Raw genomic sequence first — 23,731 nt, forward strand, 5'->3', positions numbered from 1 at the left:
CCCGTGTCGGGAATCTAACCCGGGCTTTAACCACTAGGCTACCCGACCACCCCTTGTAACTCTAGTGACCGCCTCCGTGGTCTAGCGGTAGAGCGTCTGCCCGGAGAGCGGAAGGTCCGGAGTTCGATCCCCGGCCGCGTCATACCAAAAGACGTTAAAAGATGGTACTTGTTGTTACCCTGTCTGGCGCTCGGCATCAAGGGGCTAAAACAAGGACTGGTCGGCTCGGAGTCAGTATACTGTGTGGGGTATTCATGTTAAACTGCGGCATGGTATCTCAGTGAGCTAGCACAATAAATCGGCATCAGTCCGGACTAGTACAAGCAGCCACATAAAACACACACACGTACATGCACATCGCTATATAAGTGCAATAATCTTGGACGCGACGTTAAACCCAATTTCACCTCACCTCACCTTGTAACCCGAGTAGTTAGGCCAGGTCTCGTTGGATTGCGTCCTGCACTGTTTAACTTATGCGCATTGTCATAGACGTGTAAGCTGGAAATAATTATACTTGTTTTTTCCGTGATGGGGGTGTTGTATGGAGACTTGGTGATTTTGCAGCTCCATCGGCAAAACCAGATATATCTTTTAATTAAAACCATAAACCATGTATTTTGAGAGTATGTTTTGGGATAATTTAGCTTTGAACAGTATTACAATTCAAACGATATGTCAGATTGATATGTAAGGAAAGCTTGAACCCACAAGCACGGGCATGGTGCTGACAAACGAGTGCAGATTTCTGCTACGCCTAAGGGACGCAACTCTGTCCAGACTAGAAGCTACTGTGCTATCCGTGCGTCCGTACCTGTTCAGTAATCTGGTATTTGTATGTTTTGTTGTTTAACGCCGCACTCAGCAATATTCCAGCTATATGACGGAGGTCTGCAAATAATGGCGTCAGTAAGAGAAATCATGAACATCGATCTGCGCAGTTGGGATACGTTGACATGCACCAACCAAGCACAGAGTCTGGTTCCCCGATCCCGTTAGTCGACTCAAACTTGAACATGAGCATGACTAATTCTAACCCGAGTGTTCTGGTAACGCAGAGTACCAGTGTCTGTCCATGAGATTTGTTGATTTGGATTCTGAGTCGTTTTGTTGACACAGCTTCAGTGAACCTTGATTCGTACATTATGCAGTGAACTTGTGTGGTTGATAGTGTCGAATCCGGTTTGTATTTAACCTGGATATTTCCAAATTAGTGAGTGTGTGAGTTAAAACTTATTGTCACATCGGCACTATTTTTAAATTATGTTAGTTAACGAAACAGATACTTTTCAAATGAATAATCGACAGCTGATGTTGATAAAAAGACCAAATTAAACAATCACGCAGCTGAGTGTTTTTTTAAATGACAAAGTTAAAAATTCAAAGAAACATTTTGCGTTCTACTTGTCTAATTTGGATTATATGTTTTAAAGAAGAAAAAAATTACACAAATATAACAGTTGGATTCGGCGGATTTTGCAAGTCAAGCCGCAAGCATGTAAAAATGTGTTTGTTTGTTTGTTTGTTTAACGCCGAACTCAGCATACTCCAGCTACATGACTGCGATCTGTAAATACTCGAGTCTGGACCAGACAATCCAGTCATTGACATCATGAGCAACGATCTACCGAGTTAGGATACGATGACATGGATCAACCAAGTCAGCGAGCCTGACAACCCGATCCCGTTAGTCGCCTCTAACGGCAAGCGTGGGTTGCTGCGGACCTATTCTAACCTGGATATTCACAGGTAGTACAGAATACTTAAGAAAATGCCCATAATGCGTGAAGGTATATATATATGTGATGTCATTATAAACGTTGGACATATCAGTCATGAGACCAAAGTGCAAGTGTCCTGTCAACATTACCAAAACAACTGACATCACGCATGCTCATCAGCCGGAAGATTTGTGTGGATTCAACATCCGGTCACAACCATTAGTCAGCTGTCGGGTGTTTCCGTCACTGCGAGTATGTCCGGAACTTCAAGGTCACGCAATTCGATGTGATAGTCCTCACAACTTCTGTAGACTATCTTTAGTTCTTTTTGAATCCGCATTTCTGCACACGTAACGACTAGCCTGTCTGTGGTGGACCGACACAGGCTACGTGTAGGTCCCCCATACCTCTTGCTTTTCGTAAGGGAGATCGGGTAGCTAAGCGGTTAAAGCGTTCGATCGTCACGCCGAAGACATGAGTTCTAATGCCCACATGGGTACAATGTATGAAGCCCATATCTTGTTCTCCCGGCCGTGATATTGATGGGATATTGCTAAAAGTGACGTAAAACCATACTCCTTCACTCCCTGTTTGCCGTAAGAGGGGACAAAATGGGGATTGGGTGGGTACAATGTATGACGTGACGTGGCGTGACGTGACGTGACGTAATTGTACTATCCGTACACCGACACGGTGACTTATTGCTTGACTCTCAACCACGTGTTTTCATGACAAGAGTCGAATATTTACAGGCATCAATGAAAGAGTTCGAATATTGCTAACAACGGCGTAAAACAAGATGCACCCAGGTGTATAAATCTTGGGAGCTCGCTGTGAGGCAAAACAAAAGTCATCAAAAATAGTTTATTCGTAGAAAATGAAAAAATGGTTTCTAAAGGTCATTATTAAGAGGGGTATGAATAACTGATGAAAGAATACATTTCATCATGATGGCTATGTACATGATGGATATGTACATGATGGATATGAGGACACAATGTATCATGTGACAAAATGGGATGAAAAGATCAATGTCCATGTAATGAGATGTACGTTGGAAGCCTTAAAGCCACACCGCCAAAGTTAACAGTTTCAGTCCAACAGCAAAGTATATACAGACAAGGCTGTACATAATATTCCAATGGCGTTTATCACAGCAATGCCCGATGATGCCTAGACTAAAATCTAGTCTCTGAAATGAACATATCGTACATAAAAACAGTTTTTCAGTTATCTTAATAAAAATATAATAAAAAGGAGCCCAGTGACTCTCTTCATTTCCTGATACTGCAGTGATCTAGACTTGCCAAACATTATAGACTTGCATGGGCTGTATTTCATACATATTTGTATCAGGGTCTGTAAGACAGACTAGATGATGCCATGCAGACAGCATAGATAGGACAGTCCAAAGTATCTCTGCGACCCGTTAAACCAGACCTTCCTGCAGCCAGGAAAATTGACAGGGTAACAAATGTCCGGATAAACGAAATATTCCTTAATATATAAACTTCCGGACAAGAGAAAGTTTACAACCACAAGTTGGACAAAAAAATAAAAAAACAAGAAGTTATTTGATGGGGATGCATTAGATACGGGTATCTTAGCTGTGTTTTGGACCTTACAGTGTTGCGGCGACTGCTGTCAAATGTATACTTTCTTTTGCCTGGCAGTTTATACATTCGTTCCCACCAAAAGCGTCCAGAATAAGGGCTTTCCAGATTAACACGGGTCCGGACTAACAAGGTTCCACTGTATATGATGAAGTGGGACATTCGAGGCCTGTCAGTTTATACATTCGTTCCCACCAAAAGCGTCCAGAATAAGGGTTTTCCAGATTAACACGGGTCCGGACTAACAAGGTTCCACTGTATATGATGAAGTGGGACCTTCGAGGCCTGTCAGTTTATAAATTCGGTCCAACCAAAAGCGTCCGGAATAAGGGTTTTCCAGATTAACACGGGTCCGGACTAACAAGGTTCCACTGTATATGATGAAGTGGGACCTTCGAGGCTAATGAGAATAGATATATATATATAGACCATATTATACGCATTGCACTGTTCATCTAAACATGTACCAAAGGTGATATAGAGGTTATATTATGATTTCTTGTTAAGTAGTGAAGCTTGTTCATTCATTTCTACTTTTTAACAGAATGTTTGCATTGTTATACAGTGATGTTAACACAATGACCTCCCACTTGATGATGTTAACACAATGACCTCCCACTTGATGATGTTAACACAATGACCTCCCACTTGATGATGTTAACACAATGACCTCCCACTTGATGATGTTAACACCATGACCTCCCACTTGATGATGTTAACACCATGACCTCCCACTTGATGATGTTAACACAATGACCTCCCACTCGATGATGTTAACACCATGATCGTCCACTTGGCTGTACATTCCACGTGGTAAGTGTCAACTCAGTACAATATAATGCTTGGTTGTTCAAATTGTTTGTGTAACACGGATACATAAACGTTGCACGCTGTCTGTTACCGACGCTTGTGACGTAGGTGACAGCGACGCAAAAGAAATCTACTCACTCACTCGCCTGGTTGGTTGAAACTTCAATCCCAATAATGGATAAACAAAGTCAGTTCGAGCAGCTTCATCTAACAGCAATTTGACCCTAATTATTTAGGAATATCATCTTCAAGGAAACGAGATACAACCAATAAGTTCATAGGGTGCACATACCGCACCTGGAGACAGTACCTGGACACTCCAGTATATCAAGGGACTTACGTCTGTCTGTAACGGATAAGAGTCAGACAGGTATATATGGTTGGGGTGACAGGGCTGTAAATTACTCACAAAACAAATATTAACATTCATTTTGCTACCTCTACGCCGCTTATGAGTATTTGTGAAATACTCCACGGGGGATATTGTTGTTTGTTTGTTTGTTTGGTGTTAAACACCGCATTCAGCAATATTCCAGCTACATGACGGCGGTCTGTATATAATCATGTCTGGAATAGACAACCCAGTGAATGACATTATGAGCATCGATCTACGGAGTTTGGATACGATGACATGCATCAACTATGTCAGCGAGCCTGACCACCCGATCCCGTTAGTCGCTTTTTACGAGAAACATGGTTGCCTCTTAAGGCAAGTATTGGTTGCTGAAGACCTATTCTAAACCAGGCTCCACATGGGTCTGAGGTCATTGTAACTGTAGTCGTATAATTCGCAGGTGGGAGTCAATGTTCCAGTTGTATCAGGTCAGCTTGTAAATTATCGAATCTGGACCAGGCAAGCCAGTGGTTGATAACGTGAGCAAACTTAAGGAACCACGCCGTTTCGGAATGAAAACATTTAATCGTGTTGTGGTCACGATGAACTTCAGAGATCGGCACTTACGACATGCATGGGTCATGATGACCAGTTATGCTTCTAGGTTCCCCTGGGGTCACATTTCATCTGCAGATATTGACATGTCAGTTATTGTAGAAATTATGAAGTACAACACTCTGCAAACAATATCTTACATTTGCGGACTGCAACACAGCTGTGGAAACATCCGCATAACATCAGACACCAGTCGATCATGACCATTCTCTTGCAGCCCTTATCTGAATAGTAAGTTGCCGATTGGACAATACAGTCAATGATATGTCACGTAAACAGGAACCCATTACACACATCCATGCCGTTCACGGCGCATACGGCGGGGGAGGATCAGGCTGTGTCGACCTTGAATATGCAGGAGGGGAAGGAAACATGTTTTCAGCTGAAATAATAAACACATTTCCTGAGCATGCGTGATCGAAGTACGCAGCAGGATTTCGAGTCGATGAACTGTCTCCAGAGTTGAAATTTTGCCCACTTCCGGTTACCACCGGAAATGCGTCACTTTGCACATCCTGTTGGGACACGTGACTTGTGGGGGGTGATCCCGCTGGGTAACATGGGGCAGGGGGAGGGGGGCGGTTTCTCCAGTCTCTTCGGGTCCATTTACCATCCCCCCACTGGCCGCATCGTCTTAGAATCGCCCAGAACATACAGCCTAACACAAAGATGGCCACTAGGATGGCAGTGGAAACCCCTCCAAAATAACCGTCGACCATTCTGAAAAATAACGGTGTTTTGTTTATATTTAATTTATTTTAAAAACGTGTAAAGCATATCAAAACATTCCTTTAATGATATAATTACCATGCTAATCTATCACATCGTTAAAATGAATACCGATATAAGTTTGATATTTTTAAACTCCATCATATTTGAACGATGCATTTATAGTGTTTTAGATTACCAATGTTTTGCAGACTAACTACGCAATGTTTTTCTTTCCCAAAATACCTACGATGTAATATTATATAATAATCGAAATTAAACCGTTAAACATCTTTTGAAGCCGCAAATATTGAACCCTAGGGGCAACTGTCCAATTTACAGAGTCATCAGTGACGTAATGTGTTATCAGCCTGTCGCCAGGTCACCCTACAGGGGGCTGCCCAACAATACGATCTTACCGGTACGACGGCCGTAATCCCCATACTCTAACATAGATTGCGGTGGTCTAAAGCTAACTACGCTTTGAGGAACGCGGCCCGGGCGCGACCCAGTGTCAAGCCTCCATTATATCATATTGCGTTAAAGAGATTTCTCCACTGAAGACTGGCAAGAGGTCACGATTATCTGTTTGGAGTATACTTTGTGTTTGCGACGAACTTCATGGGTTGACTTGAACTAAAATCTGGTTGCAAATCCCTTTATGATGCGACTCTAATGCGAGTGTCACTGAGTGAGTTTACGCTGCTTTTAGCAATATTTCAGCAATATCACGGCGGGGGACACCAGAAATGGGCTTCACACATTGTACCCATGTCGGGAATCGAACCCGGGCCTTCGGCGTGATTAGCGAACGCTTTAACCACTAAGCTACCCGACTGCCCCTTACATAAGGACACATCAATGTATTCATTTACATACACGTATAATATATGCATGGACTTAACTATTTCGTATTAGTACTACAGAATATGGTAAGAATAACAAATTCAAAAGTTAACTTAAAATTACTTAAACAAATATTGATAATTCAAATTCAATTATTATTATTATCTCAATTAATGAGGGGGGGGGGGGGGGGGGTTGTATCGTAATTTTGCTCCACGACTTAGTGATGATGTCAAATAGCAACTGAAGTCTGCTTTCGAACCTGATATTTTTCTATCTACCAATCAATTGATCGATATATTCAAATATTATCTAAATATCTACATTTGCCAATTCCTTCGCTACCGTCACACCATGTTCCCATTTAAATGCTGACCCAAAATACCTAAATGTAAATCACACTCGAAATCTCCTGACACCAGTTTGTTTGAGCTCCAGGCCACACTGATATCACATCGTATACTCATAAATATGGCACTCGACACACAGTGTCAAGGCAGGTATGCAACTTGAAGCCAAGTATGCAGTTGCAAGCAAGGGAAGCCAAACACCGCGCGATTATGCATATATAAGACCTGTGCAATGCACAATCATGCACTGTTGATTATACACTACACAAACATGTTTACAACGAGAGAGATGTTTTGTTTATTTAACTCACCTGCCTCACCTTTGTCTATTTGACTCACCTTTTGTACATATATATAAAACAGGTAATTTGAGATGATAAAACACATCAAAATTACAATAAAATACTGAAATGTTCAAAAAACACCCGGAGGTGATGTAACAGCATTATTACATTGCACATATACATACACAAACTAGTATATATATATATACATATCCACACACATACAGACACACACTAGTAGATATACATATCCACCACATACATACACACACTAGTAGATATACATAGAGAGAGAGAGAGCGAGAGAGAGAGAGAGGGGGGGGGGGGGGGGCACGCAAACACACAAACCGACAGTTAGACATAAATAAACTCAAAATAGGTTAAAAATAGGACAAATGATAATAGTGTATATGTCATGTCGTGACAGATTGAATATACAGTAAACTACGTTTATAACGAACACGCTTATAACGAACTGACGGATATAGCGAACTTACTTTATTGTCCCGACTATTTGCTGTAGTTATGCTGTATATATGCATATAACGAACTACGGCTACAACGAACTAAAATTAGTGGTCCCTTTGAGTTCGTTATAACCGTAGTGTACTGTAGTCTTATGAAAAAGTCGGGAGTTCTTCTACTTCATTTGAGTAGTATACCTAATATTCACGCAATTTTCTTTCAGAAAGACCCTTCTGGTATGAACAATACACCTAGTTCGTCCAAACATCCCCTCCCCGACACCTCGCGATATTCTTACCCAAGCTCACAATCGCCTGGGGGTGTTTACAAATCGATCTTTGACCCCCGGGGAAGTTAAAACTAGCCTTTTTTTTCATGCGCTACAAGTAAACACCTTGTCAAATATTTGGGAATAAAGTGTGGCCTTCGATTTCTGGTAACGACGACGTGACTGTCCCGTTACACAGCAAATATTTCTATGGGCAACATGTCTGTGCCCAGACTGTCGTTCTGCACTATTTAGTGCCAATACACGTTACAAACAAGGGCCGCTCCTGTTTACTTTGTACATTCATAGTACAGAAGTCGCGTGGTTGACCACGTAGAACGGATTCCATGTTGAAACCGACGTAAGACACATCACATACACTACAGTTGTGTATATTCAGAACTAAGGACAGTTCCTTATATTAACCAATATCTCAATTCACAAATAACCACTGATATCAACCGGGTCTAACACAGCATTAGCTCCACCGTATAGCTTGTTGACGATGTTTACAATATAACTTACCTGTATACAATCAAGATGAGGAATGAGTGTTGGAATGACCACAATTACCTGTGGGTCACGCGGTTTAAGACAGTTGAACGGTCAGCCTTTGTCCACTGGTCTTATCTGGTCACGTAGACGCGTATTTTCTATGCTGTCCAGCGAGACGTTGATGGCCTTGCTTGTTGTTGAACCCTCGGGTCACGTGACATCTTGAAAGGATTCCCTCGGGTGGAACTTCTGACGTAGGGGATTTCCTTGTCGCTATAATTAGATATTCTTACCCACCGTTCCACTTTAATAATCCACTTAAAGAAGTCAGGTACGTGACACTGAGATTTACCTGGATTACGTCATGGGCTGAGACGGCTAAAATGGAATTACATACGAGATTACAATTAAGCCCTACTACTCGGATTACAAGTGAGGTGCCGGGTATTTCACCACAGATATTATCCAACTTACATACTGTTCTTTTAATATGCAACGTTACATTGTGTGACGTCATGCATATCGTCCCTAATGCCCGACTCGGCACGTACTAAAACGGCGCGAACAATCACAACAATGGCACATTTGGTATGAATTAACCAGTTGGGAGATTGACTATTTCATATTTTTCTATTTATATATCAGTGTTGATTTGATGCCTCTATATTAAGTTTGGCACTGAACTTTTCTAATTTTATGTTTTATTTAATGTTTATCGCAGTTACTCGCACTGTGACGGAGAGGGGAGAGGGATTACGCAGACATTGTAAATACTCAGATGATGGCTTGTTTATAAGAGAAGTTGTTTTTTGGGTGTGTTTTTTAAAAGTGAATGAGATGTTTTACAGTTGTTCATGTGATCAGAGTGAAAACTACGACTGTTTCATAAGAGTCCGAGGGGCGGTCGGGTAGCCTAGTGGTTAAAGCGTTCGCTCGTCACGCCGAAGACCCGGGTTCGATTCCCGACATTTTGTGATATTGCTGGAATATTGCTAAAAGCGGCGTAAAACCTCACTCACTCGCCCACTCACTCATAAGCGCCCGAAAACCCATAATACGGAGACAATTATTAAGGTGCATGATAGTCGCCTATTAGCAAATTGTGTCGTATATATACTCATCGACAAAAGAAACGCAAATACCAAAAATGTTGGCTAATATGTTAGAAATAACTCATATCCACAAGATAATAGATAGATTCGATGCACAAACGAACATACTGGCATGTTGGGTGAGCCGATGCTCATGAGCATATCATATGTGACGTCATAGATCCATGACACGATATGAACAGTGGTCTTCAAAATATATAGCACCACAAGCTTGTAACCCGAGAGTTAAAAGCCGCCCCTTGATAGACTCTTGAAAAATTACGATGTTAAGCGCACTTCGCAGTGTTTGTCTTTTTATTTCTTGATGTACGGAGTTCGTGTGCGAAAATGCCTAGTTGTGGACCTGCAGTGAGGCTTCAACTCGTCGTATATCGATGTGTGGAGAGAGTTGTGATGGAGATTTTAATTCCCCTGATGCAGTATGAAATTTGATTAGTATTGGTCACTTGTCTAGACCCGTGAAGATCCGGGATAGAATAGGTCTTCAGCAACCCATGCTTGCCGTAAAAGGCGACTATGCTTGTCGTAAAAGGCGACCAACGGGATCGGGTGGTCAGGCTCGCTGACTTGGTTGATGCATGTCATCGTATCCCAATTGCGTGGATCGATGCTCATGATATCAATCACTGGATTGGACAGCGGTCTGTAAATAATCGAGTCTGGACAAGACAATCCAGTGACTGACATCATGAGCATCGATCTACGCAATGAGATACCCTGACATGCATCAACCAAGCCACCCGATCCCATTAGTCGCCTCTCGCGGCAAGCATGGACTGCTTCCGACCTATTCTACCCCGGATCTTCACGGGTCTTCACGGATCTTCACGGGTCTTCACGGGTCTTCACGGGTCTCGGGGGTAATATACTTCCTGAAGGCAAACACTGGTAGGTACCCTACTGAAATGAAAACCGGGTGGTTACATTACAATATTTGTAACCTGGCTGGGTGAGTGTGTGCCATCGTACCCCAACGGCGCAGGTTGTTAAACTTGACCGAGACATATGCAACGTATTTCAGGCCGTGTTAAACAGACGTAAAATAACATTCACTTACTCACAGCAAACCAAAGTCAAACTTCATTTGAGCAATTATACAACCTGATGGGCAAACGAGGGGATTCAGAGTTTGTTTCGTATGTAACTGAATTGTTGCTTCATTTGTCTATTTAACCATCAATTATCCCTGCAACAGTTTGTATAAAGTTATCTGAGGCTGGGTACATTTTTGGAGAAAAAAACTGATTTTACAACCACACCTACCATGTTGGAAATGTAAATATTTGCCGAAATAAGCATATTTGTTGATTTGCAAAAATAAGATTCTATCAGCAATTGTATATTATCCGATTTCTTTTAAATTGTTTAAGTTATAAACAAATTGTATTTTAAAAATAAAACTATACAGGCGTATTCTTTGCGTGCTGAATAATCACTTGTGCAGTTCATTTTTTATACAATGTTGCTAGCATAAGATGTTTTCAATTGAAATTCAAACTTGATACAATAATTTGAGAGGTAGTGTTTCATAGTTCCTCAGTCTGTATGGTCAAGGCTGTAGCTAACTTCTTTTGACAAGGGGGTGCAAATATTGAACAAGTATCACTTGTCCCCAACTTGTATTCAAAAAAATCCGGAGAGGGCAACTGCCCCCCCCCCCCCCCCCCCACTGCTGGCTATGGTATTTATTCCTAGTTGATGGGAACGTGTGTTACAGTTACATAACATTTCCGAATATAATCTCCTTTTCTTCCGCGTCGGATTTGAAACCCGTCCGGTTCTCACGATAAATTGTAACACTTTCAATATCAAAGCACAGTTCCTTCTGCAGTAGATTGGTCTTTTTCCGAAAAAAGTGCGTCCATTGTTTTATGACTTCACCATTGCCCTACGCGGGAAGTGTGGAAATGATGATGATGATCATGATGATAATGATGATGATAGATTGACGCACAAACCCATCAACGTCATGAGGATATCCTGTTTAAGAATACACACAACAAAATGTCACTGGCTGAGTCCCGTGACGAAATAATTTCCTCCTTGATCTGCACTCATCCCACGTGCTGGGCTGTTTGGACTGATGAAGGTTAACTGAGTACTAACTTTTAAATGTGTCATGTTATTGAGTGAAAAGAATGACTCCTTGTTTTTACATTTTCATAAAAGATGTTATCATTTCATAAAATACAATGTGTAAAGCCAAAAGTAATTTCAAGTCAATTTATGTACGTCTAGCAAGTGTTAATGTATGCCAATGTGTGAATCAGACATATAATGTTTATAATTCTTAACATATCAACATATCTAATGTCAATTTATGCACAGCTTGAGGGGGGCGACTTGGTTGATGTATGCCATCGTAGTGAGTGAGATGGGTTTAACGCCGCTTTTAACAGTATTCCAGTTATATCACGGCGTGTCAGCTTAATGTGGGAGGAAAGCCCGAAGTGATGCAGGTCTCAGAACACACGAGCACGGGTATGGTGCTGAGGAACTTAGAAACATAATCGGGTTGAACCGGGATTCGAACCCACAATCACAGGTTTCTGGCGTGCCCAAGGGACGCAACTCTGCACAGCGAATCGCGGCGCCTTAGACGACTGGGCCACCCATGCCCCCCTCATGTAATCGTATCCCGGTTGTTTAGATTGATACTCATGATGTCAATCACTGGATTGTCTCGTCCAGATTCGATTATTCACAGAGCGCTGTCATATAGCTGGAATATCGCGGCGTTAAACAACAAACAAACAAACAAAGCTTAAGGGTCTTGTGAAGTGAGAGCTTGATCACATGGATACATTTATGTCAGTTTTCCAGCCTCTGTATTTAAAATTGCGTGATGCACGTGCAGATCATGCAGCACGTGTTATATAGCTGCGCTTTAAGTGAGACAACTGAAGATATTATGCGGATATACACCTCTCGAAAATAAGCTCGTTTCGGCATGTTTTTTTCAGTTTTTCGAAGGCAGTACAGTTAATTCCGATAACGACTGTCAAGGTTTTAAGGCATCGTATCTCTCTGGTTGTTACAGGTAAGACTGAGTGAAATCTACCTCTTGCAGCTCGTATATAGAGAATACTACACTCATTCTCGTTAGATACCATTTTTACGACACGAGTGGACTTTCTATGGTATCTGACCGAGCGAAAGCGAGGTCAGATACCATAGAAAGTTCACGAGTTTCGTAAAAATGGTATCTAACGAGAATGAGTGTGGTATTTTATTTATTACCCACGTTAAATATATATTTAAGTGTAAATACATAACAACTTTCGTTCGTTGACAGACCAAACTGAAACCGGTTGCAAAATCTGGTTGCGCATGAATATTGATATATGACCAAATATGGGCATTGTTGACATGTTTATGCATACGCATTAACAACATGCGCCTGCTGTTCTGTTTGCAAACAAACCAGCACCGACGCTCAAGATCCTTTTGGAAGAAAGTCTTCAACTTATGGTAATTCAAGCGCCATGTTGTAAGTACGCAGGACACCGATAAGAAAATTTGAAATGTCACATTAGCGCCGCGCTTTGAATATCGGACCAACAGTCGGTCACACTGCCGGGGTCCTGTCTGTGCAATCAAAATGGTTCGGTTTCCTTGATCTATCAGGTGAATTTATATCATGTTCGTACCATTTTGGAAGAGGGAAATCAGACTGTTCGCCAAAGACATTCATGTTAACTGTACCACCCTTCACTGAAGACGTGAAAATCAACAAACTCAAGTCTGCTTGCATGGTAGTGACAGCTTCGAAGGGCAAGGTCGCCACCGGAATAAGAAAAGACAACCGCAATCCACTCACAGCGTTTTACGCTAGAGATAGGGAATTTTACTGTTCACATTTGGGATGTTTGGGGCCACAAAATCAGAAGTCAGGCACACTTCCACGGAGTTTTCGAATGATTTTTATCGGAACTGTGAACTTTAAGTGATCTGGTCGTGCTGTCGTGTTCGTTCATTCATGAACAACACCTACCGAAACAGCGCCACAAAATACGCTTCAAAGGGGACACCGATGGCACAACCGGATCATCCCAAGTAAGTCTAGATATCTGTCCAGATAGTTTAAACAGACTTTATTTCACCACGCTTACCCTTTTACGTTAAATCAAATTGAAAGTTGCGAAAATGGTCGGGTGCGTCACGCTCAAGGGACGCGCTCGATCGGCAGTCGTACATTGTTAATCGATTTATAGATCTAGCTCGATTATACGTCTGTAGGAGCTCTATGCATAACTTATATTGAATGCAAACCGAATTTGATGCGTGTGACTATCTTGTTTGGTTTAATAAAGTGTTTGTAAATATCTCTCGTTCTCATGAATTTCTTCAGTTCTGCCTTGTAATCGCAAAATGAATGACGTCTCGCGATTTTTTATGAATGAAAAAAGTAGTCCCGGTGTGACAGAGGTCACGGTTATCCAATCAAAACGAATAAAACAAGGTCAACCTTGTACGACACACGTGTGACGTACGGATTTAGTATCTTACCACCTGTATCTTCACCACGTGGGTAATAAACAGAAATAAGTTCCCAGTACCCCGTGCTTGTCGTATGGTAATATGCGGTGGGGTAGCCTTGTGGTAGCCTTCGTTCGTCAAGCCGAATGTCCGGGTTCCATTGTCCACATTGATACAATGCGTGGAGACTTTTTCTGGTGTTCCCCGCCTAGATATTGTTGGAATATTGCTAAAGGTGGCATAAAACCAAACTCAGTCATAAATCGGTCGGCTACAACGTGTGATCTCGCTTATTATGCCGGGGGCACGGGTGGCCAAGTCGTCTACGGCGCCGCGATTCGCTGTGCAGAGTTGCGTCCCTTGGGCACGCCAGAAACCTATGATTGTGGGTTCGAATCCCGGTTCGCCCTGATTATGTTTCTAGGTTTGTCAGCACCATACCCGTACTCGTGGGTTTCACCGAAGTGGTAAACGTCTGAGACCTGCATGACTTCGGGCTTTCCTCCCACATTAAGCTGACATGCCGTGATATAACTGGAATACTGTTAAAATCGGCGTTAAACCCAACTCACTCACTCACTCACTCGCTGATTACGCCCATATTTATTTATATTTATCAATATTCTTTTTTTTTTTATTCCCCCTCTTTCCCCATTTATTTCTTTTTTATTCTATTTTCAGTCTGTCTCGCCCTCTCGCGCATTGACCGAAATGAAAGCGAAACTGAAAATGTAGTGTCCGCCTGTGCTGATGACCTCGTGCATTCAACCGAAGACTAAATGATGAGTGGCGGTGTATATGAGTCTCGAGTCACGATTAAGCCATGCTTAGCCATGGGGATCAGTGTCGGATAGTCTGGCTCGCTGACATGAATGATGCATGTCATCGTATCCCATTGCGTTGATCGATGCTCATGATGTCAGTCACTGGATTGTCTGGTCCAGACACGATTATTCACAGACCGCCGTCATATAGCTGGAATATTGCTGAGTGCGGTGTTAAACAACAAATAAACAAACAAACACTAATAGATATATCATAAATGTTCCAGTATTGTTTACGTGCAATGGAATCAGTTTAGCCAGATAATCTAGACTGATTGTTCTCTGGCGTTGACGCTTTATATACACTTTGAATATTACAGTTTACCAATAGCATCCTGTCAGCGGAGTTACGTCCCTTAGCTGTTCATGGATCCGCTGGTTCTGCATTCGAACCCCGAATTCGCATCGATAATGTCAGGACTACATCCGTGCTCGTTGATTTCAAGAAAATTGTAAACCTCGAAGCTAGACTGATTTGTAACTTTGGCCTTTCTTTCCATCTTAATCTGACACTCCATGATATGAGTGAAGTGGTGTACCAAGCGCCTTTGTACTCACTCAACCATCCACGACACATAACACTCATCCAAAGAAAAAGCATAGGTTAGCTGCAGTTTATGCGACGCATGTATAAGCGTGCATTGTTTTGTTTAAAAAATCCCTAGTTAAGAGTGAGTGATTATGGGTTTACACCGCTTTTAGCAATATTCAAACAATATCACGGCAGGGGACACCAGAACACTAGTTAAGAAATACCTACTGGCACGTTTATAGGTTAGCGCTCTCCTCAACGCCCGTGACGTCAGCCGCAGGTCCATATCTCAAGACTATCTCCTAGGCCCTAGAGAATAAATTAAGACAGTGAGTGAGTGAGTTTGGTTTTACGCCGCTTTTAGCAATATTCCAGCAATATCACGGCGGGGGACACCAGAAATGGGCTTCACACATTGTACCCATGTCAGGAATCGAACCCGGATCTTCGACGTGACGAGCGAACGCTTTAACCACTAGGCTACCCGACCGCCCCTTAATTAAATGGGCTTCACACATTGTACCCATGTCGGGTTTCGAACCCGGATCTTCGGCGTGACGAGCGAACGCTTTAACCACTAGGCTACCCGACCGCCCTTAAATTAAGACAGGAATCCTAATCAAGTCTCAAATTATGTGGCAAGTTTAGCATGGGCGGATACAGCTTTTTTGAAAAGGGGGGGGGGGGGGGGGGGGGGGGGTGTGTGCACAATTAAGATCTATTTATTGTCTTTGGAGGTAATTTCTACAGAAATAAAGATTTTTTTCGAAATAAAAGGGAGGGGGGCAGCGCACACCCCCCCCCCCCCCCCCCACACACACACACACACCCACCCCTCTGTATCCGCCCATGCTTAGATTGCCTCAGGTCGAAATTATGCATTATTCTGGGCTCCATTTGGATTCTGTTATATATTTTGTAGGTATATATTTTTAAATAAGATAACTTTATTTCTGGGATTAAAATGATGTAATAATATGCGACAAAAGTCACCGACTTTAACCACGTGGGCCATAAACGCCATGCGGTATGCACGGCGACGCAAACCCGTGAACCGAGGCTCGCTGGCCCTCTCGTCAGACATCGGTTCGTCGCGCGTGTTGGGTCGTTACGAAGCATAACAACCCTCCGAAAGAATGGGCAAAACGTATCCTAGTGGTATAAACGAAGAGAGCCAGTGTTTGACATGTTCAGACAACTTGACTGTCAGGAAAACACTAGTCCTGTGGCACAAGTTTACAACGCCTTGTGGAAGTAACTTACTTCCTATCTCCTGCTCGCTCATTGTTGATTCAGAGGAAAACTCGAGCTGGTTCATATTTCATTTCTTCCAGCCATAAGGAAGAGAGTCGCACCAGCAATTATAATCTCTAGTCGATGTTAAGATATATATCATTCATATGAAATATGAGATGTCACTTTGACCGCGTACGTGAGAGAAGAAAACGTACATGTATTATTTTGTGAGGTGAAGTCAAATGGGGTTTTGCGTAGCGTTCAAGAACGTTACACTATATATAGACGTGGCGTGCATGAACGCGTGTGTGTGGCTGCTTGTACTGGTCCGGAGTAATGATGGTTTCATAGTGCACTGTTTCTTTGTTTGTTTGGGGCACGGTAGGCCCAGTGGTCTAAGGCGCCGCGATTCGCTATGCAGAGTTGCGTCCCTTGAGCACGCCAGAAACCTATGATGGTGGGTACGAATCCCTGATTAACCCTGATTACAATATGTGTCTAGTTTCGTCAGCACCATCCCTGTGCTCATGGGTTTCACCAATTTGGCAAGACGAATTGAGCCAAGACAGAATACCGTGACATTTTCACCGCAACGTCCTAAATCACTCACTTCTCATTCTGAAGCATGGTCTTTTATCAATAAATGCAATTTATCATTTTATTAGTTATGAAATAATGTCCTTTGTAGATGGTCCCAACTGTCGCCGGAATACAGGATTTGCGGAGTAACGGGGTTCACTGTAGATTAAACTTGGCGTTTTCAACAGTTCAGGCATAGATTGTGAATAATAAACAATATACTGCAGTTTACAATCGAAAGACATCAGGTGTCTTTTTTAAAAAACACACCTGCATAATGGTGTTCTTATGTGCAGCTGAAACATAAAATGGTAATGCTTTTGCTCGATGATTTGGTTGATGCATGTCATCGTATACCAATAGCGTGGATCGATGCACATGCTGTCAAGCATTGGATTGTCTGGCCGTCAAGATAGCTGGAATATTGTTGAGTGCAGCGTTAAACAACATAAATACATGAACGAACGGTAACAGACCATCTAAAAATACAGATAATGTTTATTCATGTTTTTCAGTACAGAAGAATGTTTGTTTTATTTGTCTACTTCATCGTTATTTGCAGCTGAGTAAGTTGGGGACTGACTTGTGTCAGAGTTATCTCCCTTCTGTAACTTCTTTTGTATGGTTTTGACTATTGCTAACTTCAGCAATTCCCTTTTGAATCGCTCGTTACAATATCCATAAATATATGGGTTTAACACAGGACTGAACATGAAGGATTTCAAACTAAAATGGAAGAACACCTCCCCAGTGTCCGTTAGATATAAGTCAAGGTCTTTGATGAGAAATCTACAGATGGCGACTATGATGTAGGGGAGACAACTGGTGAGGAACACGGATGTGATAGCCACCATGATTAAAGTAGTTCGTCTACGACTGTATTCCTTCGCCTTCTGTGAGCCAAACAAAGAAGTCGTCCTTTTAAGGGAATCACATGGGAACTCCAGTGCTTCTAAAGTATTGTTTAGGGCTGCGTTTAGCGTATCCCTGCTCAGTGCTGGCATCGAGGAAAACCGTTTAGTTCTAATTTTTCTTCCTTTCCAAATCTGAATTCCAACAAAGGCATACAAAACACACAAAGAAATAAACGTTCCGAAAAACAAGAAAATAAGTAGCGAATAAAATAGCATGGGAAATATGGAGCCTTTATAACTGTCACTTATTGAACATTCTGTTCCGTTCAAGTCACCGTGGAGTGTGACAGTCTTTGATCCAAATAACACAACAGACGGGCTTGATATTACCGCAGCTACTACAAAAATGACGCCACATGTCTTCCATGCCTGGCTTGCCGACATATGTGATTTCTTATATTTACAAATGAGACGATATCTCTCTGTCGCGATGGCAATGAGCAAGAAACCGGATGAACTTGTGCTGAAAGTTCTTGCAAAACGAAGGAGTTTGCATAGTCCAGGGATGGGGAATTCGTGAGGGTAACGAAGCTCCACAATATCTAGAGGGGAACAAGCAACGCAGCTGAACAGATCGAACATGGCCAGTGTTAGTATGAAGGAGTTGATGGCATTTTTCGGCATTCTTGTCCAAATGACGGTGATGACAGCGGTGTTTCCAACTATTCCGAGTAACATCAAGATGGCGGACAGTATCGATACCGGAAGTAGAAGGACAGCCTTGCCGTTGCTAACTTCCGTCAGGTTGTATACACGATCATTGTCCATGGTTGTACGTCCAAACCCTTTCTCTGAAAGCTGGCTGGCTCCTTTGTTTTGACCTGAAACATATATTTTAGATTTGGGGCATTAGTCGTATACATAGAAGTGAAAAAGCAACCCTGTCGAGTAATGCATAATCTTAAACCCTGACTACACTTGAATGGACCTTGATGATTCAGGGACAGAATAGACCCCAGTAGTCCAGCTTGAAACGAGAGACCGCCTCCGTGGTCTAGTGGTAGAGCGTCCGCCCGGAGAGCGGAAGGTCCGGGGTTCGATCCCCGGCCGCGTCATACCAAAAGACGTTTAAAGATGGTACTTGTTGTTACCCTGTCTGGCGCTCGGCATTAAGGGGCTAAAACAAGGACTGGTCGGCTCGGAGTCAGTATTCTGTGTCTGAGTGGGGTATTCACGTTAAACTGCGGCATGGTATCTCAGTGGGATAGCACTATTAATCGGCATCAGTCCGGACTAGTACAAGCAGCCACACACACACACGTGCATGCACGTCGCTATATAAGTGCAATAATCTTGGACGCGACGTTAAACCCACTTTCACCTCACCTTGACACGAGAGATTGCTAATGAATACGTGATGGTTACAATGAGACCTGGCTGACTGCATGACGAAGTACTCCGACGGCGTGGATTATGATCATGCAATCAACCACTAGTTTGCCTGGTCCAGGCTTAATTGTTTTCACATACTTGCATACTGATGTAAATCACTACTATTTAGACCAACAGATTAGAGAATTAAAAGTGCGCCTTGCTTTTGTACAGCTCTCTTTAATATACAATTTGAAAGAAAGATTACTTTGAGGAGCAACACCCGATCCCGACGGGTATACGTGTACCCCGTCCATGTACAAAGGCATGCACACAGGGTACATGACATCGTATTTCCCGAGGGACCAGTTGACGAAAAATGCACCAGTCTGGACCAGACAATCAAGTGATTGACGCACTTGGGATTCGTTGCCGAAGACCAATTATAACCGGGGTCTTCACGGGGTAGTCCTATAGGTACCATAATATGGAGCCTTATTATAATAATCCAACTGTTTGACCAATCAGAAACTGGTAATGAATATTTTTCACCTTTTGTTTTGGCTTTTACAGTGGAATCTGTTTCGGCCGACGATCGAGGCTGACTATTTTGTGGTGTTGATGTCGTATGTTTAGATCACACTGAACACATGTCAGAAACTATGCTATTTTTTGAAGTGGAGAATGGCTGATGTTGTCATTGCAACCGGATAACGCTGATGTAGAATCAAACATCATTGTATCATTACAAAGTGGCGGAAATACAATATTATATACATATTATTTGAGATTAAGGAAACGGCACTTGTTAAAACAAAACAAACAACGATTGTTGGAGTGTGTATACTTGAAAAAAACAACAATTCTATAACCATATGTCTTGGTTAAAGAAGACATTCGTTTGATACTGACTGAAATGATCTGTTGAGATTTGTACTTCCTGATACTGATAAACGTTTTCCCACGGTCATTTCATAATGCAGGGAAATATAATTTGTCTAAGGGTTTCTATTTTCTGAAAAATAACGTGCGCCCATTGTTTTACTCTTCCTATCCGCAAAGGAAATTGCATATTTTGAAACGCTGACTGAGAAAAACATTACGTCTTAAACAAAAATCCCAACTATAAGAGAGCTTTACTGTCCAGTACGTATCATAAAGGGTCGATACTGTCAAGAACGTATTATAAAGGGGCATTACTGTTAAGTACGTATTTTAATGGGACATTACTGTCAAGTACGTATCATAAAGTGGAATTACTGTTAAATACGTATCATAAAGGGGCGTTACTGTTTAATACGTTTCACAAAGGGGCGTTAGTGTCAAGTACGTATCATAAAGGAGCATTACTGTTTAGTACGTTTCATAAAGGGGCGTTACTGTTTAGTACGTTTCATAAAGGGGCGTTACTGTTTAACACGTTTCATAAAGGGGCATTACTGTTCAGTACGTTTCATAAAGGAGCATTACTGTTTAGTACGTTTCATAAAGGAGCATTACTGTTTAGTACGTTTCATAAAGGGGCGTTACTGTTTAATACGTTTCACAAAGGGGCGTAAGTGTCAAGTACGTATCATAAAGGGGCCTCACTGTTAACTACGTATTATAAAGGGGCATTACTGTGAAATACGTATTATTATGGGACATTACTGTCAGATACGTATTATAGGTGAGGTGAAGTTAAATGGGGTTTAACGTCTTTATATTTTGCTTACAGTAGAAATGTCTCTTTAACAAGCCATAGTTCAATGATCTCGCTTCGATGTCTTGTGTATCGCCCACACAGTGAGATAACGACCTCAGTCACTCTACGATCGGATATATTCAGCCCACCAAACAGTGGCCTCCAGTGACATATATTCATCTGTGTGGCGGCTAAGGATGTATCACACTTGTGAACAATCGTATGCAAGATGGACTTTAAATTTAAACGTGGTCCTGCCCTGAATATGTATATCCTCGCAGTATTAACAACCTTCCAACAATTCAGTCAGCTGTTACTACATACATTAAACTACGGTTATAACGAACCCAAATGGACTACTAATTTTAGTTCGTTATAACTGTAGTTCGTTATAGGCATATGTACAGCCTAACTACAGCAAATTTTTGGGACAAAAAAGTAAGTTCGTTATATTCGTCAGTTCGTTATAAGCGTGTTCGTTATAACCGTTACGGTAGTTTACTGTATTTCTCACATGGAAGTTGGTTCGCGTGTGAACGAAGCTACGGATGCGATTATATTCACTAAAATCTCACTCTGATTGGAGTTATTAGACATGAATTTGCATAAGATCGATTAGATTAAAATAATTTGAAATTGTGATATTACATATTTCTTCTTCTTAGTCTTAGTTATTAGGTTTAGTTGGAGTTGTTGATTCAATACATTGCAGTAAGTACAATTACCTTAGTAAAACATCACAGAATGCATCCCTATTACAGTTCTACATTGGACCACCGGAACTATCTCTGCAAAATGAATACACTTTATTTTTTACCCCATGAAATGGATAAACATAAAGCTTGTAAGAATCAACATGTTGGCATAATTCTATAATAAAATGGACTGCAATACACCTAGCATTGTTCGAGAAAACACCAGTGTCCTACAGAAGATTCACATTCGAGTAATTCATAAAGCATAACACCTGCAAAGTCTCAATCATCCTTGTACACAGTTAGCTACTGACTCCCTTAAGATATCAGTGTATCTTTAATATATATGCTTTCACATATATCATAATTATCATATGCATATGTATATGTATATTTTGTTTTATAGCATTATTTATGTCAAACAAGCCATATATTACATATTTTAACAATGATATAACAGATAATTTCATAAATGGGTTATTAATGACACTTAAATAAAACATCCCCTTCTTCAATACCTGCACAACGCCATGTACCCCTGAACCCCCCACCCATCCATCCCTTCTGATACTTCCTTGTCACCTTGTGTGGAATAATCACACACTGTGGTTTTAGTTCCCGCCAAAACGCTCCTTGACAAGAGTGATACATGATGCAAAATACATCTAGGATAATGAAACCGACTAAAACAAAACGTATAATTAACACCTTGAGACGGAGCTTAAAGAATTCTTTGTTCCCGTCTTTTCAAAATAGTGTGTAGTTGTGTCATCTTTGAAAGGAGCAAACACGAGGATGCACTCGTACTCTTCCTCGTTGTACTATTGCTAGTTCAGGCACGGTGTAAAATGAATTCAAATTCTGACCAAGGAAAGATCGCATGCCCTGAAATAGACATGTAGAACCGGACAACAAAGGTGATGGTTTGTTTGCCGTTAGCAAGTTATATATTTCTGAGACTTCTCTAAAGTCTGAATCCACCCGCAGAATTTCAAACATTGCTAGTTTTCCTTACAGTTCTGCAATGCATGTCAGTCTTTATACGAGATAACGTTTAACCATACGGCTGACATGATAATTATAGGATTCACATTTGATAACGGATTATTGAAAAATAATACATACCAGTCTATATGCTCCACAAACAATATAGTGATACAATGTTAAACCAGTTATCCACATGTAACACTACGTTCATTTAAACCTCTGCGTATTGCATTACAGGTTAGGATGACCCAACATAATAGTTAGCGATGAGGAATTACGAAATAAGAGCACTATATTGAGTGTACGTTCCGCCTCTATGTGAATAACAGCTTCTTAGATACACCCTTTTTTAAAAAAATACGATGTCATATAAATAACTGATGAGGAGAATAAGATTCACTTTCCTTTAAATCTAGTAAAATATATGACTAAAACTAATTACTAACAGTAGCTTCGTGTATAAGATGGTGTAACCATTTTTTACTCACGCTTAGCGGTGTCAAATATGTGGCTGTTCAATAGCTCGCTAAAACTCTTTATGTCTCTCTAACACTGTTGCTTTGTTAGGCCTTGTGTTCACTAACAGGAAGGATAGAGTATTCGTGCATGCGCAGATTGTGACCTTTCACGTGCGCAGACTGTGACCTTATACGTGCGACCCGTTTCGATAACTAGGAAGTAATTTATGGGTTTCAAAATTGTATTGAAAAATAGACCTAATTTTGTGCTCATATTATCGTAAACTTGCCTGTCTGCACGTACCGCTGATACGGCTGAGGAAGTAGAAGCACGATAAGTGTTTGATCTGATTGTTAGAGTACTATCTGTCTATGTCAATGCAAGTTGTTCCCATAGAGACCCGTGAAGAT

At 41.5% G+C, this 23,731-nt stretch overlaps 1 protein-coding gene across 1 annotated transcript; it reads right to left on the reverse strand.

Annotated features, from left to right (window-relative positions):
* Positions 1 to 17,783: 17,783 nt before the first annotated feature.
* Positions 17,784 to 23,437, reverse strand: LOC139461003 (cholecystokinin receptor-like). Its single transcript, XM_071242474.1, has 2 exons — positions 23,351 to 23,437; positions 17,784 to 19,006 (listed from the first exon to the last, which is right to left on the reverse strand). Exon 2 carries the CDS (start codon positions 18,951 to 18,953, stop codon positions 17,805 to 17,807), a length of 1,149 nt encoding a protein of 382 aa, XP_071098575.1. The 5' UTR covers positions 18,954 to 19,006; positions 23,351 to 23,437; the 3' UTR covers positions 17,784 to 17,804.
* Positions 23,438 to 23,731: the final 294 nt, after the last annotated feature.

The sequence above is a fragment of the Haliotis cracherodii genome, unplaced genomic scaffold, assembly GCF_022045235.1.
Source record: "Haliotis cracherodii isolate W230 unplaced genomic scaffold, xgHalCrac1.p SCAF_1, whole genome shotgun sequence".
Classification (NCBI taxonomy): Eukaryota; Metazoa; Mollusca; class Gastropoda; order Lepetellida; family Haliotidae; genus Haliotis; species Haliotis cracherodii.